The following is a 21,165-nucleotide window of genomic DNA, read 5'->3' as shown; positions in this document are numbered from 1 at the left end:
AATTACTGGGTTAAGGTATTATTATTTTATGCTTCGTAATGATTCATTATCGTCACATTCAATATTCATTTATTTATTTATTTATATTCCTTAATTTCATTTTTTTTTTTTACAGTTAACAGATTTATCAAAAAAGTTTTTTTATTTTACTCATAATAATTAAATTTAAAAAAAAGGACACGGTAATTTTTTGAGCAATTGATTAAAGTAAAGTACAGATTAATAAATTTTAAATTTATTTGAAAAATTACCGCGGTCCTTTAAATCAGGAGATTAATTTTTTTAATTTGTATCAGTGAATTTTAAAAGGTAAGTATTTTTTTCAGTTGTTATAAGAAGAAAAGGAAAAAAATGTCTTTTCTCATCGATCGTCATTTCATGTTCAAAAACATTAAATGCAATAATTCGACCGGCGTTGAGATTAATTGTATATCTATACTCGCTATCTAAGGTTGGATTGAAAAAATTTTTCTTCACCATATATTGTGGAACACTGACGTCATATGCATAAATTTCTCCTAAAAAGAAGTAAATATATAATTACATATATGACATTAACAGGAACGTGGACAGTAACAAAATATCTATTCTCTAGCACATTTTTTTTGTGTTTATTTTCTAGATGATTGATTAAAATCAAATAAATGATCGAAACATTGCAAAAATGAAAATGTGCCACGTTCCTGTTAAGGGGGATAGCCACTGAAATTTAAAAAAAAAAATTTTTTTTTTTTATTAAATCAAAGTGTATATGTTCAAAAATATGTATCTAAAGTTTTATATGAAAATTCCGAATATTTTTCAAGTTAGAGTCATTTTTGTGACAGCGCGTCAACTGACCGTTGCATCGACTAAAAACTTTGAACGCATGTTTCTCGAAGCTACTTTTTTTGAACTGGTGGCATCTGTAATTTGCATAAATATCAACCGATTCGCAACTTTTTTTTTTGTCGTATTCGTCTATTCAGTAGCTAAAGTTGCACGTAGGGGATTTTGAAAATTTTGATTTTTAAGATTTTTTAGGGCTGTTTGAATCCAAAAAAATGAGAAAAAATAACGAAAAAATTTTTAATATGTCGCCATTTTTTTTCAAATCCAAATTTTCAAAATCCCCTATGTGCAACGATAACCACATGCATACAGATTACAGCGCCGTTTGGTTTTTTTGTTTCTGATAATCCGTTTTTTAGTTAGAGATGACACCGTGGTGGGGGAAATTTTTTTTTTGCTCCACAAAAATGCTTATAACTTTGTAACAACATGATATTTTTTAATGAAAATTTAGGAGAATTATCTTCAATGTATACTTTAGAAAACAAAAAAAACCCGATCCCCAAATTCCTTTATTATTCCAGTCAAAAAAATTCCCGAAAATTACCTATTTTTTCGATCCTCACAGTGGCTATCCCCCTTAATGTCATATATATATTTTAATCATGGATGTGATCTTTAATTTGGATACATAATTACACATCGCAGTAGACAAGGATTTCTTGGCGCAAGAAAGACTTTTCATCATGAAAAAAAAAAGAAAAATTTTCTTGGAGTGAGTAAAAATTTTTTGCGCCAAGAAATGATTTCTGTCTGTGTGCAATTTATAATCTTATTTCGTCAATGCAATAAAAATATTACCAGTATTAAAACCTAAGAGAAGTAAATTCGCGTGAATCATCAAAGTCTCCACGTATTTCTGTTCATCAAATACCTCGTGGACTACCCAATCATTTATTACTGCATCGTAAATAGCAAGATTGTGACCTAGTTAGTAATTAATAAAAAATAAATAAATATATTTCATTCAACTTTTAAATTTGCAAATTAAATTTTTCCACTTACCGCAAGTACAAATCACATAATCGTCAACCGTGAGATAAAATTTTGTTTTTTCTTCTTTAAATGTTTCGGGTAATGGTACGTAAGTATTTATACGGTCGTACAGTAATCCGCCTTCAGTACAAATTAATAAAATATCTTCAAAAACAAAACGTTTTAAAACAAGTTGTCCTTTCTCTACACGACAAACCAATGCAAAGATCTAGAAACAAAATGGCCGAGTTGTATTGAAATGGCTACGGCTGAGACTTACTCATACGGGACAAAAAAATATTTTCTTACATCCATTTCACTTGAATCAAGAGCTACTATTTTTCCTAAATTTGCTGGTTCTGTTTTAAGGTCATCAATGTCACTGAGTACAAGTTTTTTTCCATCTTTTTTCAAATCAGATAATTTTACAGTACTTTCAACCTTCATTACACCAGATTCTATTTTATATTTATTAATAATGAGATTCCATGACATGTAGAAATTACGCGCTGTTCCAGGACTGTTGAATATTTATTCAAATTTATATATTATTATGTTTAGATTACAGGGATTTTATTATTTTGTGACAAGACGATTTGGAAGAAAGTGGGGGTGAGGTTGACAGGAGCCGAAGGCTACGGCTGCCATCGCATTAAATTTTATAAGAGTTTTAAAATTACGAATATTTTTGAACGGGAAATGAAAGAAATCTGGGCCTCGTTAAAATATTTTTAGTAATTAGAAATTTCTGGTAACTTCTGGTAAATTACCGGGCAAAATTTTTTTGAATTCTCGAATTTTCTAGTACAAATTACTGTATAATTTAAAAGTAACCATACCATAAATGATCTTCGCTTCCATTAAGTGTAAGCGCTTTTTTTTTCTCTACATCCCAAGCCATCATAAATCTTGCAGTAGAAGTTGCAATTAAACATAAACATTTTTTTTTTCCATCATCCAAATACCCAAATTTTAATTCTGTAACCTTCATATTCATTATCAAATTGAAAGAATGATAATTTTTTAATGTAAAGTTTTGGGAATTTAAGGTATAAATATTTATTTTTGAATCAGTTGCTAGCGCAATATATTTTCCTGCAATTAATAAACGACATTTATTTATTTATTACTTATTGTGATAATTATTTTTTTATTAAATAATCACCAAAGACAGCAGTACATATATAATTTTGATCAGAGCTACTAAGCTTTGATATCATTTGATCTGGAACAGATCTTAAATTCACGTAATACTGCCATAAATTGTATGATTTTAAAATATCTTCATAAAATTTGCTTGCAACCAAACTACTATATTTGACAGTGTAATAATTTCTTACACTGAGTTTGGGAAATCTTGTTTTAATAATTGATAACGCGTTGTAATCATAAATTTTCGAAAAACATTCTTTTCTGAAACACTCATACCTTTCTAAATCACTTGGTAATTTATCACACATTTTTAATAATGACATATTGTATCATGTATCAGTTAAATTACAACTAACAATTACATTATCAATTTAACAATTTATATACTATCGTTAAATTGTCTCCTGATAGATAAATCATTAAGTTTCATTGGACATTTTAAATCTCGAAGTTGCGGGAATTATTTTTTAAACACGCGGGAAATCGCGATAAATTTAAAAACTTAAAATGACATTTATATTCAAACATTTATATAAATATAATTCATATATATTATATACATGTTTAAAATGTATATTACTATGTCATTTTTATTTTAAAAAAATTTACAGTAACTAGAAGTTGCGGGAATTATTTTTTAAACACGCGGGAAATCGCGATAAATTTAAAAACTTAAAATGAAATTTATATTCAAACATTCATATAAATATAATTCATATATATTAAATACATGTATAAAATGTATACTACTATGTCATTTTTATTTAAAAAAAATTTACAGTAACTAGAAGTTACGGGAATTTTTTTTTAAACACGCGGGAAATCGCGATAAATTTAAAAACTTAAAATGACATTTATATTCAAACATTCATATATATATTAAATACATGTATAAAATGTATATGACTATGTCATTTTTATTTTAAAAAAATTTACAGTAACGAGAAGTTACGGGAATTTTTTCTAAAAAAAGGCGGGAAATCGAAAATAATTTGAAATTTCCAGTAGCATTTATACTTAAACACCCACATAAATGTAATTCATACATATTAAATGCATTTATAAAATAAGAGGGGATATATTACGACATGATCTCATATATTAAATATATGATGCGACATATTGTTGGTCTGTCACTGGTTAGTCGTCACGTCGCATTAGCTAATGTACGTTCGTATTTGCCGCGTCTTTTATTAACAAACAATTAATAATAAACAATAATGATTAAGACATAAAATGTAATTTTGTATTAACTCAGGATGAGAATACTTGAATTTGCATCGTCAATTAATGCAATTATATAAATAAAATGCTTTAATTTTAATAAAATAATTAAAAATTATTATTCAATTAAAGTGCAGACAGATTTCCTTTTAAGGAGCGCAGTGACTCAGGCTATTTATTTTAAATAATTAAAAATATTTAGATATGAGTATGAAAATTAATTTAATGGAATATGTATTATTATTTTTGGTTGATGTAATTCAAATGCACGTGTAATATAAAAATATGAGAGTGGGCGTTCAGTCTAAGGAACAAAATCTGTCAGTAACTTTTTATTTCCGTCGTCTTAAAGGCTTGTTACATATATATGTATTTATAAATTATATATATATGTATATATAAGTAGATTTCTGACGGTATGACTGCGCCTGTTCGCTATTATTAGTTACCAGTCATCAGACTTTACTCTCTCTTTTGTGTGTTGAAGTGAGAATATAACTTTTGGATTAACGAAACTTTTAATACTTAATTTTTTAAATTTGTAAATTAATATTTTTTATTGCTTAATATATTAATAATTTTTTATTAAAGCGGATTTGAGGACTTGCAATTAGTTTAGATAGAGATAAATTTAAATTTAAATGTTTAATTATGTTTGCAATTTTAAATTGTATTAGTTTCGGTGGTTTATTTCTCAGATGCGGGATTTATTAGATAAAAAAAATAGTGCTATTGCGGCAGTTAAGTCTAAGCCGACTATTGAAATTTATCGGCCACCAGGTAATTTTATTTTTAAAAAATAAATAAATTTAGTTGAGAGATTTGATTAATTTTTATAAATTAATGTTATTATCTATTTTTTTAAAAGTTTGTGAGTAAAAAGTCGTAGACAAAGCGGTTTTTAAATTACAGATCAAAGTTAATTTAAGAAATTAATTATCACTGAAATTTTAAATGAATCACTTCTATTGTAACTGAAATAAAAAATTTATCTATTAATTTTTACAAACTCTTCTCTGTTTAAAAGAACTAAAGTTCATTAAAATTTTTTTTGAATTCAAATAATAAAAAATTAAAATTTTTTATTTCTATAAAAAAATAATTTTTGTAATTAATAAAACTTTGAATACCACCTGATATTTATCTCACCTAGAATTTAATTTCCTATTAAAAAAAACTCATTAATCATAAAATAAAAATATTAAAAGTAAATATTTATTAATAAATCAGGAGGAAGAAACGATATCACGACGGCCAATCAACAATTAAACGTACACGCTAAAGAGTTCACAATGAAGCACAACGACGGGCATCATCATAATATAAATAACAATAAACCGATGACAAACGATAACAGATCTTATTATCTGCAACACAGTAAATCAAGCGGGAATATACAACGTTACTTGTATGCCCAACAGCAGCAACAGTATCAGCATCCACATCAGCAACAGCATCAGCATCCACATCAGCATCAGCATCAACATCAACAATTGTCTTATCATCCTAGTCACAATATCGTTAATTATCACGGCGCATCGCGGCACTCCCACGCACTTAATACATCAGCCTCAAGCGGTAATATCTTACATGTAAGTTAATTGAGACATTGATCGGTTGATTGATAACCCAGCTAATAAATTAATCTAGTCATTAATTATTTACATTAATAATCATGATAAATAAATGTGTGTTATATTAAATTTTATTGCGCCCTAGGCAAATGTCAGTCGGGTCCACTTCAATGTCGAGCCAAAAACAATTAATTCGACAGTTAAACCGGGAAAATTGACTAAATCATTGTCCTTTGTCTCTTCCTACGGATTAAAACGGTCAAAGAGTTTTAATAGCGACGTACTTGCTAGTAAAGCTAATAATATATCCGACGTTGCGGCTCTAGGTAAATTTCCTGCGGCAATACAAGACGTACTTATTAAAGCAATCGAAGGTATATATTTATTTATTTTATTGTTTACCTGGTTGTTAAAAAATTTATCACTTATTTCGCAGATCCTAATGTCCTTAATTCCCGTTCCTTGATGGAATTAGTTAGACATGTCCTCGGAAGAGTAGTCGAGCTGCGGAAATACGCGGAACCCGCAGCTAAAATTTGTATTAAAATAATCGAGGTATTGAATTTAAATTTTCACGATTGTAATTAAATAATTAATGATTAATTTATTGTTAGAAAGAAATAAAAGAAACATTTCTTGAATCTCTGCTAAATACCTGCCAACAATTGTATCAAGATCACACGCGGTCTCTGCACGATCCTTCAGTCTGCCATCGGTTTTCAGCTTTCATGACATTCCTCAATGAAATGTATTGTCAGGTAATTTATCATCTATTTAAATATAATATATGGGGCATTCCACGCCAAATCGATCCCTTTAGATTTGGCTGAAAATTTTTTCTCTTTGTCTACCCCATCAAAAACGTTTCTCATAATTTTTTCAAATTTTTTCACCCAACCGAAAAAAAGTTAGAAATTTTTGAAAAAAATGGCTTTTTTTATTTTAAATAGCTATAACTTTTTCAAAATTCGACTGATTGGGACGTTTTTTTTTTTCAAAAATTTTGTTTTTAAATGTAGTTTTTGAAAAAAAATACAAAAAAATTATTGCAACCTATCTTCATTGTTTTTTTGTAGATTTTTAGAAAAAATCAAAAATTTTTCGATGTTTACCATTTTTGATTTTTGATTTTTTTTTTTTTTATATAAAACTTTGACATTTTCTGCAGATCCTCAAATTTTTTCAGAGTGATGTTTTTTCGATTTATATTTTTTTTTTTCCAATTGAAAAAAAAAATTTTTTATGACTAGCCTTATTTCTCATAACACCATGCTAAAAATTTTTGAGAGTGTTCAGATAACTTCCAAACTTGGAAAAAAAAATAAATACAAAAAATTTAAATGATAATCCTCGAAATAATTTGAATTTTGTTCGAAAAATCAAGTTTAAAAATAGAAGGACCGTCTGAATAATTTTTTTGGATTTTTTTCTGAAAACTACATTCAAAAACGAAGAAAATGAAAAAAAAAAGTTTTCGTTTGGTCCATTTTTGGACAGATGCTGGCAATTCAAAAAAAAAATCTTTTAACCATAAAACAATGAGTGAAGAAGGAATTTTTTTGAATTGAATGCCCCATATATATTAATATCAATATCTATAAATATGTTCAACAGTTGAAACGACGGCAATTGCAATTAAAAACACAACAGGAAGGTGTTCCGCCAGGTAGAGTTTTGTTGACTCTTCTGTGGAAATGTTGTCAGGATTGTCTGCAGGGTTCTTTTATTAATTCTTTACCTGAAGTAAGTCTTAATTAATGAATTAATTAATTAATTAACAAGAAAAGTAATTAATTGTTAATTTTAAAATTACAGATGGAATGTTTGTTTTACATTTTAACCTGCATCGGAAAAGATTTAGACGTCGAGTTACCGGTACAATTGGAACAATTATTAGCAAATGTACGGGATAGTTTTCTCATTGACAATTCAACACAACCAGCAATTCGTAAGATCCTATTGCAAATAATAGAGCTACATGCTGCGCACTGGCAACTTCCTGCCTCCGCCCTCGTTTATTATTACCCCGGCTCCTCGAAATCATAACCGATCATTTTTACACCCTTGACATAAATATATTTATTTTTTACTCTCACTTAAATTTTAAATATTTATTTATTTCGATAAAATTTCTTATTTATAAATGAAACAATTAAATTAATTAATTGATTAATTTTTTTAGCATTTACTAAACATAATCGAACACGCGATTCTTTAATAAATCTTAAATAATTTTAAATAATAAAAAAATAAATAATTAATTCGAGGTCATATCAACAGACGGACTCGATCCGGTAACCTTGCAGTAGATCCTATTAATTGTTTTCCTGTAATATTTTTATTGTATTTTATGGAGATTAATGAGATGAAAATAAATATTATTATTATTATAATAAACTTTTATTGTATATATTTAAATATGTATGTGTTATTATTTATAATGATGATGTTGATGTTGATGAATATGTCGAGATGTTATTGATTTAAATGAAAATAGAGTTGCATCAGATGATGGTGATATATGTCCGGATGGGTTTTCATTTAAATATTTAGCTGTATAAATATTTTTACGCAACAAACTCGATGATCTTTCACACATAATATGTATGTGTAAGAGCACGCTGGAGATTTAAATCTTTATTATTTTTCATCGCACGTACGACTGGGGAATTGGGCCGGAATTGTACCCAGGACCTTGCAACCAATAAAGTCGTGTCCTTGATCTCGTTCTTCAGCTAATTTGCAATCTTCTTTTTTTTTTTCATATTCACTGCTGGTGATATTTCATTTTCGGGGAGTATGCAGTTTGCTTGACTTGCTCTCGGTAATGAGGGATAACAAATGTACTTGGCTGTGAATAAAAAAATATTTCGTCAGAGTTAATTTACTTTTTATCTGAAAAACATTTTTTTACAGGTCAAATTATTATATTTCAAACTCACTGTTAAGATGTTAAATTACGGCTTAAATATTGAAATTATCAAAAAAAGTAATCAATACTTTTTTGTAGCTCTTTAAATTTCCAACAACAAAGATATCATTGACATTTTCCGTAAACTTGATAGTTAAAGCTCTAGAAGCAAAACTCCAATAGTTAAACTTTTTGTCTAAAAAATTTATCAGTCAGAAATTTAATTTTTTTTCTGCTTATATAAATAATTTACTCTAAGGTTCTAATAATTTTTTTTATAAATCTCCGTGCATATCAAATTAAAAAAACCCAAATAATATTTTTTACAATAAAAAATAGGCGGAGTCGCGGAACTTAATAACGATAATTTTCGGGTTCAGCTCCGCTTACTTTTTCTCATAAAAAAAAAAATCTTATTATTTTTTAAAAAATCATATTTCATGCCCGATGAAAAATATAATTAACTTCTCAAACTCGATAACTTAAAAATTAACTCACATGCAAACTAAAATAAACGTATTTTTAATCACGACCAATTATTTTTAACTCATCATATAATTATTTATTTTTATTCCCATATTGACTTTACTAAAAAAAATCAACATACTAATTTAAATACATAAATTAAAGCATATTTTCAAAATTACTCTGTCAATTAAATTTTTTTTCAAATAAAATAAAAACTACCCTTTTTTCAAAATTTTAAATTTTCCGCGGGAAGTTTAAAATTTCAAAAATTCTTTTTCAAATTTTTAAGGCTTGGTAATATCTAAGTTAAGTACAAGTTGTAATAGAGATAAAAGAATGTCTTGAGATACACAAGTAAAGGTCTGTATGCAGAAGATGCTACTCGGAGTGGGAGTTTGCGATCGTCCAGGTGACGTCCACGGTTTTTTACAAAGCCACGTTTTTTAAAATCCAATCCAAGTACTGTGTGGGTATATATTTATATATAAATATGTATGTCAGTGTTGGTTACATTTGGTATCGTGGTGTGTATCATATAGAAGGCAAAGACAAAATAGGCCGACGACTTTCACCGACAGGTTGGCTCTTGGTGTTGGCTCCTCGGTGTATCTTTATCGTGTACTGTCTTGTGTACTGATGTCTTGTGTAGATGCCTCGCTAGAAGAGCTACTCACAACTCTCAGTGTCCTGTCACAGACCACAGACACCTTACCTGTATGTGTTCTCATAAGAATCCCCACGTAGAGACTTTTTAAATCCGTCATGTCCGTGATGGTAGTGGGGACCAGCTCGATTCGAATCAACACACCAAGACTTCTTGCTTCTCAACTTCTGAAGACTCTTCGTACCCAACACGTTTTATTAAACTTTTAATATTTCATTTTACTTGGCCGTACATTTTTCAAAATTCAAATTCACAATTTTTTTTACCGCCAATTAAAATGCCCAAGTGCTTGTGCAGATGATTTGTGTTAAATATATCATTCATATTTATATATCATAACAGATCGATCATGTTATTTTATTCGCAACCACGAGATTATCTCTTATATATATTTTTAATTTTATTTATTGGATCTGGTACGTACTTATGTATTTTATTTATATATTTATTAACGTCGATTGTTTTATTTTAAATAAATTAAGTGAAAGGTGAAAGCGAGAATAGTTTTTTTCAGTGAACCATTAAGTTAAATAATAACAATACTTATATATTATTATTATTTTTTATTTATTCATAATCAATTAAATATAACATCCAATTGCAGATAAATCAATGTCAGAAATATTATAAAGATATTTAAAAATTTTACCATAAAAAATTTAGTAAAAATGAGGCCGCGTTAATTTAATTTTTTTTTATTTATAATAGTAAATTATAAATTTGGAATTACTGTCCAAGGATTTATATATTTATATAAATAATAAACGTTTATTTCCAAGTTAAGTGTTATGAGAGTATTAAACAAAAGGTAAAAAGAAAACGCAAACAGAGGTCTTGAAGATATATAAATTTAATATAAGTAGTTATCTTCCATAAATCTTTAGCCGAGTGCACCGACCGTGATTTTACATTTTATTTTATTTAAATAAATTTAATGATTAATATCTTTGTTCTTAATAACTGTAAAAAAATCGGGAGTGAATGCGGAGTGAATAAGAATTTTTTTTTCCAACGGAGTGATTTCGGTGATCTGGAATTTTCGGAGCGAGTTTTACTCCAAAGGAATTGAATAAATAAACAGACATCCGTTCCGCACTTACTCCGGATTTAATCCGTGTTCACTCCGTAAATTTTTTACAGCGCAATGATAATTATATGAGTGTAAATGTAGCAGACATAAGACAATTTTTGAATTACATATAAAAAAATTAAATAATTAAATTGATAAAATAAAAAAAATGCATGCACTGATTTAAAAATTTTTTAAAAGTCCATTTTTTAATTTTTTTGTCAGAACAATTTCATTTTATTATTTAAAAATTTCAAAAATTGTCAGATGTCCGCCAACTTTACTGTCATGATAATTATTTGTATTTCAGATGCCCGATATGTTGAGAAACAAAGATACGATGGATGGTACAACAATATTGCTCATCCTAATTGGGGATCAGTTGGTACGCACAATAAATTTCATGTAAATTTATTATGAAATAGAATAATAATAAAAAATAATGAATGTATTTTTTAGATAGCAGACTGATAAGAAAAGGACCATCGGCATATGCTGACGGCGTGTATATGATGGCAGGACAGGATAGAGCATCGCCGAGAAAGTTGAGTGACTTATTTATGAAAGGCGATGATGGTATTGCGTCAATTAAAAATAAAACTGCTCTATTTGCATTCTTTGGTAAGATTACAATAGTTATATTATTGTTGTTGTAATTAATTACACTTGTTAGTTAGAAAAAAAAAACAATTTAGTAATATATATATTGTTTCGTAAACTTATTTAAAATTGTATAGGTCAATTGGTAACTGCTGAAATAATAATGGCAAGCGAAAGTGGGTGCCCTATTGAATTCCACCGCATTGAAGTTGAAAAATGCGATTATATTTTTGATAAAGACTGTCAGGGAAATAAATTTATACCTTTTTTACGGGCTGATTATGATCGTAAAACTGGGCACAGTCCCAATAGTCCTCGGGAACAGGTAACTCATTTTTTTATCCTCATTTATTTGGCGAGCATCCAAGATAGCTGATACTCGATAGCACATTTTCAAAGTAAAATCAGCCAGAGAGTTAATTTTTATTATTTTAAAATTTTACTCAAAGATAAATCTGAAAAAATTGCTGGCTATCAAGCGAATTGGTCGCCCTTACAACTGAAAATTAACAACTAAAATTATTGTAGATAAACAAAGTGACATCTTGGATAGACGGTAGCTTTGTTTACTCCAGCAGCGAAGCCTGGGCAAACACAATGAGAACATTTAAAAACGGTAGTTTTGTTACCGAGCCCATGGGACAGTTTCCAGTTCGCAATACAATGCGAGCTCCTTTGTTCAACAATGCAGCGCCCAGTGTCATGAGGATGCTCAATCCCGAACGTCTTTATTGTTAGTAAATAAATAAAATAATAATTAGTAAATAAACTTGTAGCTGATTAATTTAAAAATTTGTTAAATTAATTGATTAAAGTGCTGGGTGATCCAAGAACGAATCAACATCCAGCCTTGTTAACCTTCGGTATAATATTCTATCGGTGGCACAATGTCATTGCCGGTCGTGTCCAGCGGGAAAATCCATTTATGTCAGACGAAGATATTTTTCAACGCACACGTCGGATAGTTGTAGGAACAATCCAGGTACTTAATAACTTAATCGTAAACTATCGAGACCGAGAGCTAGAACCAGACTGGAACTAGATCATTATTGCTTCATGTATCGAGTCTTATTATGCCCGGACTCGTGCTCGTGCCTCATGTTTTTTAATGCCCATTAAATTATTTATTTATTTATTTATTCTCACTCTCATTGCAGAATATAATTATGTACGAGTACTTGCCGGCATTATTGGGTGAAAAATTAATAGATTACTACGGCTACAAACCAGATATACATCCTGGTATAAGTCACATGTTTCAAAGTGCGGCATTTCGTTTTGGACATACCCTCATACCACCGGGTATTTATCGTCGTGATGATAAGTGTAACTTTCTAATGACCCGTACTGGTAAACCGGCAATAAGACTGTGCAGTACTTGGTGGGATTCAAATGTAATAATAATTATGTTTTTTTTTTATTATTGTACTTTATTGCTTTAATAATAACTCAATGTTATATTAATACAGGAAGTTGTTTCCAATAATACGATAGAAGAGTTAATAATGGGTATGGCATCCCAATTAGCCGAGCGAGAAGATAATTTACTGAGCGATGATATCAGAAATAATTTATTTGGCCCGATGGAATTTTCACGGCGTGACCTTGGAGCACTAAATATAATGCGTGGACGTGACAATGGCCTGCCTGATTACAATACGGCACGTACTTACTTCAATTTACCTCGAAAGACTACCTGGAATGACATAAACCCCGAGTTATTTGCTAAACGACCGGATTTATTGCGCGAACTTATTGAAATTCATGGCAACGATCTAAACAACATTGATGTCTACGTCGGCGGGATGCTAGAGTCCGTCGACGGACCTGGGGAATTATTTTCCACGGTCATCAAGGAGCAATTTGTACGGCTGCGTGACTCGGATCGTTTTTGGTTCGAGAACCAGGATTCGGGGTGAGTTAATTAATTCTTCTTCGGTCTCTTCGGATTAATTAAAATACTTTTTTTTTTACTAGAGTGTTTACCAAGAGTGAAATTGATGAAATACGTAGAGTAACTCTGTGGGACGTGATAACAAACACAACAACAATAGATCCATCAGCTGTACAACGCAACGTTTTTGTTTGGAGTGACGGGGATCCGTGCCCGCAACCTGAGCAACTCAAAGGATCGATGCTGGACTCTTGCGTGCCCCTTCAGAGATACGATTACTTTGTGGGAAGTGAACTTGTTTACATATATGTGTGCGTTTTTATAGCATTCATACCGATTTTATGCGCCGGTGCGGGCTACGGGGTCGTCAAGTTACAAAATCGACGGCGAAGGAGGCTGAAAATCGTCCAGGAGTCGATAAAACGCAGGAGCGGGCGCACTGGGTGCATTATTGGTAACATTGGAAATGGACGGATTGATAAAATGATCGTACGTGAGTGGCTGCACGCAAACCACAAGCGGCTTGTTAAAGTTAAATTCGGTCCCGAAGCCGCGCTGCACATTGTCGACCGTAAGGGGGACAATCTAAGGACGTTTGATTTTAGCGGGGTCAATGTCGTCGCTGTCGAAGAGTCTCAGGTAATTTTATATAAATTATTAGTAAAAGTAGTAGTAGAGGTAGTAGTAGTGAAGATGATGATGATGATGATGGTAATAATAATAATGATAATAGGAGTGGTGATAGTATGTAGTGATGAATATATTAAAAGATGTTAAATATTAAATGCTGAGTCATGAGTAGTTTTCGTCACAACTAGGAATGTGAGAGCGGTAACGGAAAGGCTTTGGTACTATTGCGTATTCCACGAGACTACGACCTTGTCCTTGAACTAGATTCTCTCAACTCACGTGGAAAGTTTATAGCTAAACTTGAGGGATTTCTTGGTACCCACAAGAAACATCTCACCATTGTCCACACCAATCGGGACATTATGCTGGCTAAGGCTGAGACCAAAGAGCGAAGGCAGAAAAAATTGGAGCAATTTTTCCGGGAAGCTTATGCGCTTACTTTTGGTCTCAGACCGGGAGAAAAACGTCGACGCAGGAGCGAAGAAACTGCTGACGGCGAAGTGGTAACGGTCATGAGAACTTCTTTGTCAAAGAGCGAGTTTGCCAGCGCGCTGGGCATGCGTCCCGACGCGGTCTTTGTTAAAAAAATGTTCAACATCGTCGACAAAGATGGTGACGGACGTATTTCTTTTCAGGTATTTACTTTTAAATTTACATTTTAATGTGAAAGCTTGGTAAATATTTATGAGTTACAGTTATTTAAACCTGGAATACTTTTTTTTTTTCGACTCTGTCTCCAACTCAGGCTTTCCCAAATTAAATTTCGAAGGGACATTGCCCCCAGATCTAAAGATATTTTATTCAGCCCACCAAAAAAAGTTATTTGCAATATAAATGCTATCTTTCGATCTTAAATCTGGACATAAGTAATTTAAAAAAAAAACTTGCTGGTATTTTTATCTAGGCCAAACGAGTCCCATTTGTAGATCGAAAGTTAAATATTATTAAGAAAAAAAAAAATTGTGCTCTACTTTAAGGAATTTCTGGATACTGTGCTGCTATTTTCCCGAGGCAAGACTGAAGATAAATTGCGCATAATATTCGACATGTGTGACAAAGACAGCAACGGAGTAATCGACAAAGAAGAATTATCAGAAATGCTGAGATCGTTAGTGGAAATCGCCCGGACGACTAGTCTATCCGATGACCATGTCACTGAATTAATTGACGGAATGTTTCAAGTAATTTATTTAAATTATCTATCTAGCTTTATTTTATAATTACCGATAAAACATCAATCGTAATAGTAATGATGACGATGATGATGTTGACGATGAAATACATATCGAGTGTCGCAGGGTGCTGGACTCGAAAGGAAGGAGTACCTGACCTACAACGATTTTAAGCTGATGATGAATGAGTACAAGGTCGATTTCGTCGCGATCGGATTAGATTGCAAGGGAGCTAAGCAGAATTTTTTAGACACCTCGACCAATGTCGCACGTATGACCAGTTTCCATATCGATCAGCTCCCGCCAGAAGCTTCTAAATGCTGGATAAGAAAGCAGTGGGACGGGGTCTCGACTTTCCTCGAGGAAAATCGTCAAAATATTTTCTACTTATTTATTTTCTATGTCATCACCATTGCGCTTTTCGTCGAGAGATTTATACGTAAGTGTGAACTAAAGTCCTGGATAAAAAGCCGGATGAAGATAAATCTATAAATTTTATTTCAGACTATTCATTCATGACCGAGCACACGGATCTTAGGCACATAATGGGTGTGGGCATAGCGATAACCCGGGGATCGGCAGCCGCCCTGTCCTTTTGTTACAGCCTTCTCCTGCTGACGATGTCACGAAATCTTTTGACTAAACTTAAAGAATTTTCGATCCAACAATACATACCGTTAGACTCTCATATTCAGTTTCACAAGATTGCCGCGTGTACCGCGCTCTTCTTCTCTGTTCTACATACTGTGGGACACATAGTTAACTTTTACCACGTGTCTACTCAGCCTATTTCACATCTACGTTGTTTGACGAGCGAAATGAGCTTCCCGAGTGACGCTCGTCCCACTATTTCTTTCTGGCTCTTTCAAACAATTACCGGTAAACTTAACAACTATTATTATTATAAATTAACACTGTCTTCTTAATGACAAATTACAAATGGCTAATGGCTGACTAATGGGTTTTTTTAATTCAGGTGTTACTGGAATCTTGCTGGTTATCGTAATGACTATAATCTTCGTGTTTGCTCATCCGACAATCAGACAAAAAGCTTACAAATTTTTTTGGTCAACACACAGTCTCTATATTTTATTATACGTGCTATGTTTGATTCACGGATTAGCACGACTTACTGGTGCTCCGAGATTCTGGATATTTTTCGTCGGTCCAGCAATCATTTATTCTTTAGACAAAGTAAGTCTGGTGATAAATAATTATACGTCACGGCTAAACTATTGAGTTTATAAAAAAAACTTGCAATTGTTTTTTATAGGAAATTTAATTCTCTACAAAAAAGGTCTCTTGCAAAATTACTGTAGAACTACTGGTTTCAAAGTTACAGGCGTTTAAAGATTTATCAGTACATGGAGTAAGAAATCGGTCTTTACAATTTCGAACTTGGGCCGCTTGTAACTTTTGAACCAGCGGCCCTACGATAATTTTACTCAAAATCTTTTTTGTAGAGAATTTACTTTCCTACAAAAAACTATTAGACTATTTCACTGTAAAATCAAAAGTTTACTTGTAATGAGCACTTAAACATTAGTAACCAAAGTCACTTACAAGCCATAGCGAAAAAAGTAAATTGTGTAACAAAAAAAATTACAGGTCGTTAGTCTACGCACCAAGTACATGGCACTAGACATAATCGAGACAGAATTGCTTCCCTCGGACGTGATAAAAATAAAGTTTTATCGTCCGCCAAATTTAAAATATCTATCTGGACAGTGGATACGTCTAGCGTGCACAGTCTTCAGGTCTAACGAGTTTCACTCGTTTACATTGACCTCCGCGCCGCATGAAAACTTTCTCTCCTGCCACATCAAGGCCCAGGGACCATGGACATGGAAGCTTAGAAACTACTTCGACCCATGTAATTATAATCCGGAAGACCAGCATCCGAAAATAAGAATCGAGGGCCCGTTCGGCGGAGGAAATCAGGACTGGTACAAATTCGAAGTCGCTGTTATGGTGGGCGGCGGAATAGGTGTCACGCCTTACGCCTCGATGCTAAACGACCTTGTTTTCGGTACCTCTACCAACAGGTACTCCGGTGTCGCATGCAAAAAGGTAATAAATATAGTAAATAAATAATAAATATTCAAATAACTCACTGACATTATTTTATTTAAAAGGTTTATTTCCTATGGATTTGTCCCTCCCACAAACATTTCGAGTGGTTTATCGACGTACTGAGAGACGTAGAGCGCAAAGATGTAACAGACGTTTTAGAAATTCACATATTTATAACACAATTCTTTCATAAATTTGATTTACGCACGACCATGCTCGTAAGTAAAAGTATTTCATTTTTATTGTCATACTTATTACAATAATAATAACAATTATTATTGTAAGAAGTAAAAGTCTCATTAATATACATCCATATATTTATATTTTCTCTTTTTTTTTTTTTTGTGTGTAGTACATATGCGAGAATCACTTTCAAAGGCTGTCGAAGAAGAGTATTTTCACCGGGCTAAAAGCAATTAATCACTTTGGGCGGCCCGACATGACATCATTCCTCAAATTTGTTCAAAAGAAACACAGTTATGTCAGCAAAATCGGGGTATTTAGCTGTGGGCCACGACCGCTTACCAAAAGTGTCATGTCCGCTTGCGACCAAGTCAACAAAGGCCGCAAGCTTCCGTACTTTATCCATCATTTTGAAAATTTCGGATAGTGCTTGCCCACTCAATAGGCCTTTTAATTATTTAAATTAATAGTCTGTCAATTTGTAAATAATTTAAATAAATAATTTATGATCTTTAATATAAATTTTATTTTTATTTCAATTATTAATACTAGGATTTAAATTATCTATTATAATTAATATTTATAATTAGTTATTGTTGTCTAAGTAAATTGACTATTTAATTGATGATAATAACAAATACTTTGTTGAGCTCAGTTGATTATTCTCCGTGAAATTGGTGGAAACGGATAAGACCAGTTGGCCTTGTTTGATTCTGCGTCGCGATGCAAATCTGACGAGGACTCGTGGGAAACATACCCACGATTTACGATGCCTTCGTGGAGTTTTTTATCACCTCCTTTGGCTGGTAATTGACTTAGGAATAATTTTACCATATTAATTATTTTTTTTACAACTAAATTTTATTATTTTTCCGTTATTTTTTAGCCGTTAATTTTTTTATCACGACTGACGTTAAAAAATAAATCCTTGTTATTTTGCCAGTCTGTTTTTTATTAACGCGCAGACTCGATTAAATAATTTAAAAAAACAATTTTTTTAATTAATCATTGGAATTTAAAAAATGAATATTAATAGATTCTAATATTTTGTTCGTAAATTTCTGCGTAGATAAAAAATATATTAAAATAAATAAATAAAATTTTTGATGAGCAAATATATACTAGTCGCGGAACTGCTAATTAATTACAACTTTCAAGTTTGGCGCCAGGTATTTTTAAAAATATTTATCAAGCTAAATTTCATGTCATCGAGACAGTATTTAATAAATTTTTATTTACTACTATTATCATATAATCAAGCGTCTATAAAATTCCTCGCGCTTCTAATGACTTAAAATCATTCTAATAAAAATAATAATAAAAAAATTTACCTCACAATCCTTGGATCATAAAGACCCTCTCTAATTCTCGGCAATTTTTGCGGTACATTCCTCGTATCGAAACTTTCCTCAATAATAACATGCCTATCATAAGGAGTGTCATAATCAACTTCAAGGATCGTCGAAAACTGATGGGGAAAAATTAGGTCAATTATTGTTATAATTATTCCACTGAGCAGACAGCTTGATCCTTGAACCAATAAATTTATTAATACCAGTTGATTAACCATAAATAATAATAATTCCCGTTAAAACAATAAAAATAATTACCAGCGACAAGGACAAGCCAATAATTCCACCCGAAATTAAAAACAAGTACCGATCCATCAACATGAGCAATCAGTGGCTCGCAGGGTAGCAACGACCAGTAAATTAAATTCGTAAAGAGCATAAGTACGCCAGTGAATATCATACTGTACGCTCCGTACCTGGGTACAACAACCAGTAGCAAATTCATCAGCAGCCACGCGGCGAAACAAGTCCTGCAGGTTTTTAAAATTAATAATTAATTAAATAAATAATAACTTTCTATCAACATACCACAGCATTATTGACGCATAGTGTCCAGCTTCCCGGTATTTAACACCCCAGGAAAAACCTTCCTGGTGAAGACTAAAGTATTCCGCCAACGAGATAATCGGGAACGGAGCCCCGCGATAAAGGGCCTCGCGAAATGACTCGCTCATTTCCGTGGGACTTCTCCACCAAAATCTCTCGTTGTACTCGACATCGCCGATCACGTCGGCATCCGTGTAATTAATTACTGATTTAAGTAAACAATAGAGTGATTAATTTAAGAGACAACTAACTGGAGCAATAAAAGGTCTAGTGATCTACCCACAGCTATACGTGATATTTATGTGCATAAGTCCAATGTATCCTCCTATTTCAGCAGGTGTCCGGTACCTGGAGAAGACGCTGTAGCTGCTGAGGATCGAGGACGAGGTCGTGTGCCAGGTGGAGCCATATTGTGCAACTGTAACGGAACATACGGGGCTCGAATAGAAATCATTTATTGCGCAATTATCCGCAAAATAAATAAATAAATAAATAATAATAATATTAACTCGTGTTTATTTATTTATTTATATATTTATATATATATTTTAGAGCCTCTACTGATATAATATATTACACTTTTTCTTTTTATTTAAATACTTTTAATACTGACCTTGAATACTCGTTCCTACGAAGAGACTGAGAGTTACCGTCAGAAATGTCGTTATTCTCTGTAAAGATTTTATCGTATTTATATATATAAATTAATTTATTTATTTATTTACAGGATTTGCTCAATAGATATTTAAATAATTATTATTATTACATACTTCTTTGCGAATTCCTGGAAAAATAATAAGAAATGCTGCGAATATTGTTATAAAAATGACAAATATTGTTATCAAATTGACGTCCCCAGTAACTGGAGTACGATTACTGTAACTGTATAACGTCGGTCCGCCGTCATTGCGAAATGCATCGAACCATCCCTTCATTTTAGCTGAAAAAAGTAAAAATTGTTTAGCAAATAATAGCAAATAAATGCAAAATGTAATTTAAAAAATTCTTACAATCCACGTGGTTGCTATTTAAATATAAATAAATTCGCGGGCAATAAATTTATTAACAGTAATTTGAATGCATGAGTATATAATAAGGTTCCTTGAACTCATGCTCGCGTGTTGTATATCACACATGTACCGATGTCACTGAGCACGTACACATGACTTTCACGTCACTTTTGAGTCAACGTTTAATTTAACATTAACAATTGTTGTTAAAAATATAAATCCTTTGTTGCTGTCGCTGGTTGTCGCTGAGGCGGTCAATTTAAACCAGTGAGTCAAAATAATTGTGGTGATATCGGTCATGTCAATCCATTGAGGTAGTCCTGGATGTCAAACGATTGTCGAGAGCAGGAGTAGATGTCAGATAGATGAAGACAATGTGCTTCGGCCAAAGTGGCTCAAAGACTGACCCAAGTAGGTTAACAGGTATCCAGTTGAAAGTGGCCTCCAACGTAAAGGCAATAGGAATAACTAAGTAGAAGGGATATGTAAGTGAGTAAGTGGGAGATGGAGCTATCGAGGCATATCCTTTATGCATTCACGATCTTACATCTTACATTTTACATTGTTTTTACAACATCCTGGTACTCGGTGCGCCAGCAAAGCCTGTATGATGCCGTCCTAATCATCGTTAATCATCGATGTCCAAACTACCACCAGTGTTGTAATTTTTTTTCACAACCTCCATGATGACTCTGCTTTTCATGACAGACATATTGTCTGGAAATGTTCATTTAAATTAATATTATTTATTTATTTATCTATTTTAGATGAAACAGGATTTAAAATTCGGATCAAATTTTCCAGCACGTGGCTATAAAACCAGGGAAGCGATTACTC

The 21,165-nt window shown here is 31.8% G+C and overlaps 4 protein-coding genes and 1 long non-coding RNA gene across 5 annotated transcripts; 2 read left to right on the top strand and 3 right to left on the bottom strand.

Annotated features, from left to right (window-relative positions):
• Positions 1–57: 57 nt before the first annotated feature.
• On the bottom strand, positions 58–3,321 carry LOC130664783 (uncharacterized). Its single transcript, XM_057464879.1, has 6 exons — positions 2,972–3,321; positions 2,646–2,901; positions 2,116–2,326; positions 1,837–2,035; positions 1,633–1,758; positions 58–518 (listed from the first exon to the last, which is right to left on the bottom strand). The coding sequence occupies exons 1-6, from the start codon at positions 3,279–3,281 to the stop codon at positions 283–285; spliced, it is 1,338 nt and encodes a 445-aa protein (XP_057320862.1). The 5' UTR covers positions 3,282–3,321; the 3' UTR covers positions 58–282.
• Positions 3,322–4,102: 781 nt separating this feature from the next.
• LOC130664784 (uncharacterized) lies at positions 4,103–8,150 on the top strand. Its single transcript, XM_057464880.1, has 8 exons — positions 4,103–4,124; positions 4,881–4,962; positions 5,413–5,774; positions 5,902–6,130; positions 6,193–6,311; positions 6,371–6,514; positions 7,371–7,499; positions 7,572–8,150. Exons 2-8 carry the CDS (start codon positions 4,881–4,883, stop codon positions 7,800–7,802), a joined length of 1,296 nt encoding a protein of 431 aa, XP_057320863.1. The 5' UTR covers positions 4,103–4,124; the 3' UTR covers positions 7,803–8,150.
• Positions 8,151–8,186: 36 nt separating this feature from the next.
• LOC130664791 (uncharacterized) lies at positions 8,187–9,346 on the bottom strand. The gene is made up of 3 exons (XR_008989470.1): positions 9,166–9,346; positions 8,699–8,829; positions 8,187–8,607 (listed from the first exon to the last, which is right to left on the bottom strand). It is a non-coding gene; the product is annotated as an uncharacterized LOC130664791 (long non-coding RNA).
• A 386-nt stretch (positions 9,347–9,732) lies between these two features.
• LOC130664777 (dual oxidase) lies at positions 9,733–17,925 on the top strand. Its single transcript, XM_057464868.1, has 17 exons — positions 9,733–10,215; positions 11,179–11,253; positions 11,328–11,489; positions 11,606–11,793; positions 11,997–12,201; positions 12,284–12,450; positions 12,626–12,862; positions 12,938–13,383; positions 13,446–14,001; positions 14,181–14,627; positions 14,970–15,173; positions 15,291–15,603; positions 15,669–16,043; positions 16,141–16,358; positions 16,773–17,234; positions 17,300–17,455; positions 17,590–17,925. The coding sequence occupies exons 1-17, from the start codon at positions 10,149–10,151 to the stop codon at positions 17,845–17,847; spliced, it is 4,536 nt and encodes a 1,511-aa protein (XP_057320851.1). The 5' UTR covers positions 9,733–10,148; the 3' UTR covers positions 17,848–17,925.
• On the bottom strand, positions 17,909–20,760 carry LOC130664785 (dual oxidase maturation factor 1). The gene is made up of 8 exons (XM_057464882.1): positions 20,329–20,760; positions 20,089–20,258; positions 19,932–19,989; positions 19,602–19,736; positions 19,301–19,523; positions 19,031–19,242; positions 18,752–18,950; positions 17,909–18,234 (listed from the first exon to the last, which is right to left on the bottom strand). The coding sequence occupies exons 2-8, from the start codon at positions 20,251–20,253 to the stop codon at positions 18,072–18,074; spliced, it is 1,155 nt and encodes a 384-aa protein (XP_057320865.1). The 5' UTR covers positions 20,254–20,258; positions 20,329–20,760; the 3' UTR covers positions 17,909–18,071.
• Positions 20,761–21,165: the final 405 nt, after the last annotated feature.

Source organism: Microplitis mediator, chromosome 3 (genome assembly GCF_029852145.1).
Source record: "Microplitis mediator isolate UGA2020A chromosome 3, iyMicMedi2.1, whole genome shotgun sequence".
Lineage (NCBI taxonomy): Eukaryota > Metazoa > Arthropoda > Insecta > Hymenoptera > Braconidae > Microplitis > Microplitis mediator.
Note: the sequence above shows the minus strand (reverse complement) of the source record. Positions and strands in the feature narration are given on the sequence as shown.

Bases quoted from the DNA above. Each gene is read 5' to 3' on its own strand.
- LOC130664783 (XM_057464879.1), bottom strand. From the start codon at position 3,281: ATGTCATTATTAAAAATGTGTGATAAATTACCAAGTGATTTAGAAAGG. The intron at 2,327-2,645 runs GTATGGTTACTT...AATATTCAACAG, and splicing joins GGAAGCGAAGATCATTTATG to TCCTGGAACAGCGCGTAATT. The intron at 1,759-1,836 runs GTAAGTGGAAAA...ATTACTAACTAG, and splicing joins TTATGTGATTTGTACTTGCG to GTCACAATCTTGCTATTTAC.
- LOC130664784 (XM_057464880.1), top strand. From the start codon at position 4,881: ATGCGGGATTTATTAGATAAAAAAAATAGTGCTATTGCGGCAGTTAAG. The intron at 6,312-6,370 runs GTATTGAATTTA...ATTTATTGTTAG, and splicing joins TTTGTATTAAAATAATCGAG to AAAGAAATAAAAGAAACATT. The intron at 7,500-7,571 runs GTAAGTCTTAAT...TTAAAATTACAG, and splicing joins TTATTAATTCTTTACCTGAA to ATGGAATGTTTGTTTTACAT.
- LOC130664777 (XM_057464868.1), top strand. From the start codon at position 10,149: ATGTTATTTTATTCGCAACCACGAGATTATCTCTTATATATATTTTTA. The intron at 11,490-11,605 runs GTAAGATTACAA...AAAATTGTATAG, and splicing joins TGCTCTATTTGCATTCTTTG to GTCAATTGGTAACTGCTGAA. The intron at 12,451-12,625 runs GTACTTAATAAC...CTCTCATTGCAG, and splicing joins TAGTTGTAGGAACAATCCAG to AATATAATTATGTACGAGTA.
- LOC130664785 (XM_057464882.1), bottom strand. From the start codon at position 20,253: ATGAAGGGATGGTTCGATGCATTTCGCAATGACGGCGGACCGACGTTA. The intron at 19,243-19,300 runs GTATGTTGATAG...AAAAACCTGCAG, and splicing joins TATGCGTCAATAATGCTGTG to GACTTGTTTCGCCGCGTGGC. The intron at 18,235-18,751 runs GTAAATTTTTTT...ATTATTCCTAAG, and splicing joins TATGATCCAAGGATTGTGAG to TCAATTACCAGCCAAAGGAG.